Below are 1,865 nucleotides of genomic sequence, written 5' to 3'. Positions count from 1 at the left end.
TTCAGAGTTCCTGCCCGGCCAGTTCTGGATGGATTTGCATCTGGGCTGGGAATGACTGGACCGGGCCAATTTTAGGAGCCCCACCTCCCCCTGGGTGGAGTGGGGGTGCTCTTATAAAGAGTCCTGTGCTCTACGGTGGCCACCCCGAGTCGTCCCTGACCCCCGACCTGCCGACCTGCCGCAGAGACTCTGGTGAGTCTGGTCTCTTGACGTCAGTGGGTTGTGGGGCTCACTGGTGTTGGGTTTATCCGGGGACAGCACATCTGGAGGGTTCAAAGTCATGAGCATGGGTTTGACGCTCCTTAGTCGGCGGAGGCAGAGACCTGGGACACAAGGACGTACTGTTTCCACTTGATTTTTGGTAGATACTTTGACGCTCTGTAAGAGAAAAGAAATTAATAGGAAAGTTTTGATACGAAGGAGAGGAAAGACGTAGGTATTGTTTTGTTTTCTGTATTTCTGTGGTCCCTCCCCTTGCTTTGCTTTCAAAAGCTTCTGTCTCAGACGATGAGGCCCTGGCTTGGATCTCGAACGCCCTTCACTTTGTACTTAAGTCCGCGTTTTGGGGGCCGGCAGGAGATCGTGATGATAGCGGTTCTTGTGAGGTTGGCCAGGATTTTCGAATATGTCACGGTCTTTCTGTAAGATGTTATTTTTATACAAAAACGCGTGACTTGGTTCTTTCGAACAGAGCTATTTCCTCTGGAAAACAACAATAAGAGAAAAGAGAGAGTTTTCCTAGGGCTGATGAAGCCGTTCACCAAAGAGGAAGAGAGAAGCCAGATGCCTTAAGAAGGGAGGCAAGAGATGAAAGTCTGTTTCTGGAATTTGGGGAGATAATATCCGTGGTAGCACCTAAGGTTTGGGTTCTCTCTCTCCCTAGGAGTCCCCGCCTGTGAACACTGTCATGTAATTTCTTTCAGATCGTGAGACTCCAGAAAGATGTCTTATCAACAGCAGCAGTGCAAGCAGCCCTGCCAGCCACCTCCGGTGTGCCCACCACCGAAATGCCCCGAGCCGTGCCCACCACCAAAATGCCCCGAGCCGTGCCCACCACCGAAATGCCCCAAGCCGTGCCCCCCTCAGCTGTGCCAGCAGAAATGCCCACCTGTGCAGCCTTCTCCACCATGCCAGCCCAAGTGCCCACCCAAGAGCAAGTAATAGCTTCAGCATCATCAGGATCAGGATCAGGAGAGGAGCGTCGGCTCGCCAAGTCCCACAGCCCCTGCTTCACCCTCTCTTCAAAGCCTGTCACGATGCAGAAATCTTCCTCGCCCCTTGGCCCGGAAGATGCCCGCGATGACCCCGACAGCCCACGAGGCTGCTGTCCTGCTGCTCTCCAGGAGGAAGCTGGGCGAGGCTGTCCTCGGCTGTGCCAGCGGCCCAGAGCGTCCAGAGCAGAGCGGAGCAGCGTGTCTCTTCCTGGGCGGCGGCAGAGGGTCCTCTCCATGGCTCCCGTGTCTGTCTGTCACCTGGACGTGGTTTTCTACCACTTGGGCAACTGTAACTTTTCTTCTGTTTCCTGAATAAAGTTCATTTTTTGTTGTGATGGGATAAATATATTCTTTTTTTAAAATCCTGCTTATTAGAAATATATCAGCATTTTGGATTATTTTTATCCTTTGATCCCACGGCTCAGGCTCCCGCCATTGGTGTTCATGGAATTTTCGGTCAGATCAAAGATTATTTACATATAATTTCAAACTTATATTTTTTAAAAAATTAATCTTCTATTTGAGGAATAAACTATGGAGCTCCTCAGCATTTCCATCTCTCTACTGCAAAGTAAGAAAAATGATATTTACCTTCCACCTTGTCTTAGGCATAAAATTGAATGAATATGTGTAATTTAATTGGCACAATGC

At 49.9% G+C, this 1,865-nt stretch overlaps 1 protein-coding gene across 1 annotated transcript; it reads left to right on the top strand.

Annotated features, from left to right (window-relative positions):
• The first annotated feature begins 942 nt into the window (after positions 1 to 942).
• Positions 943 to 1,161, top strand: LOC102886212 (small proline-rich protein 2E). The gene has a single exon (XM_006925297.1). It carries the CDS (start codon positions 943 to 945, stop codon positions 1,159 to 1,161), a length of 219 nt encoding a protein of 72 aa, XP_006925359.1.
• The last annotated feature ends 704 nt before the right edge of the window (positions 1,162 to 1,865 follow it).

The sequence above is a fragment of the Pteropus alecto genome, unplaced genomic scaffold, assembly GCF_000325575.1.
Source record: "Pteropus alecto unplaced genomic scaffold, ASM32557v1 C18804321, whole genome shotgun sequence".
Taxonomy (NCBI): domain Eukaryota; kingdom Metazoa; phylum Chordata; class Mammalia; order Chiroptera; family Pteropodidae; genus Pteropus; species Pteropus alecto.
Note: the sequence above shows the minus strand (reverse complement) of the source record. Positions and strands in the feature narration are given on the sequence as shown.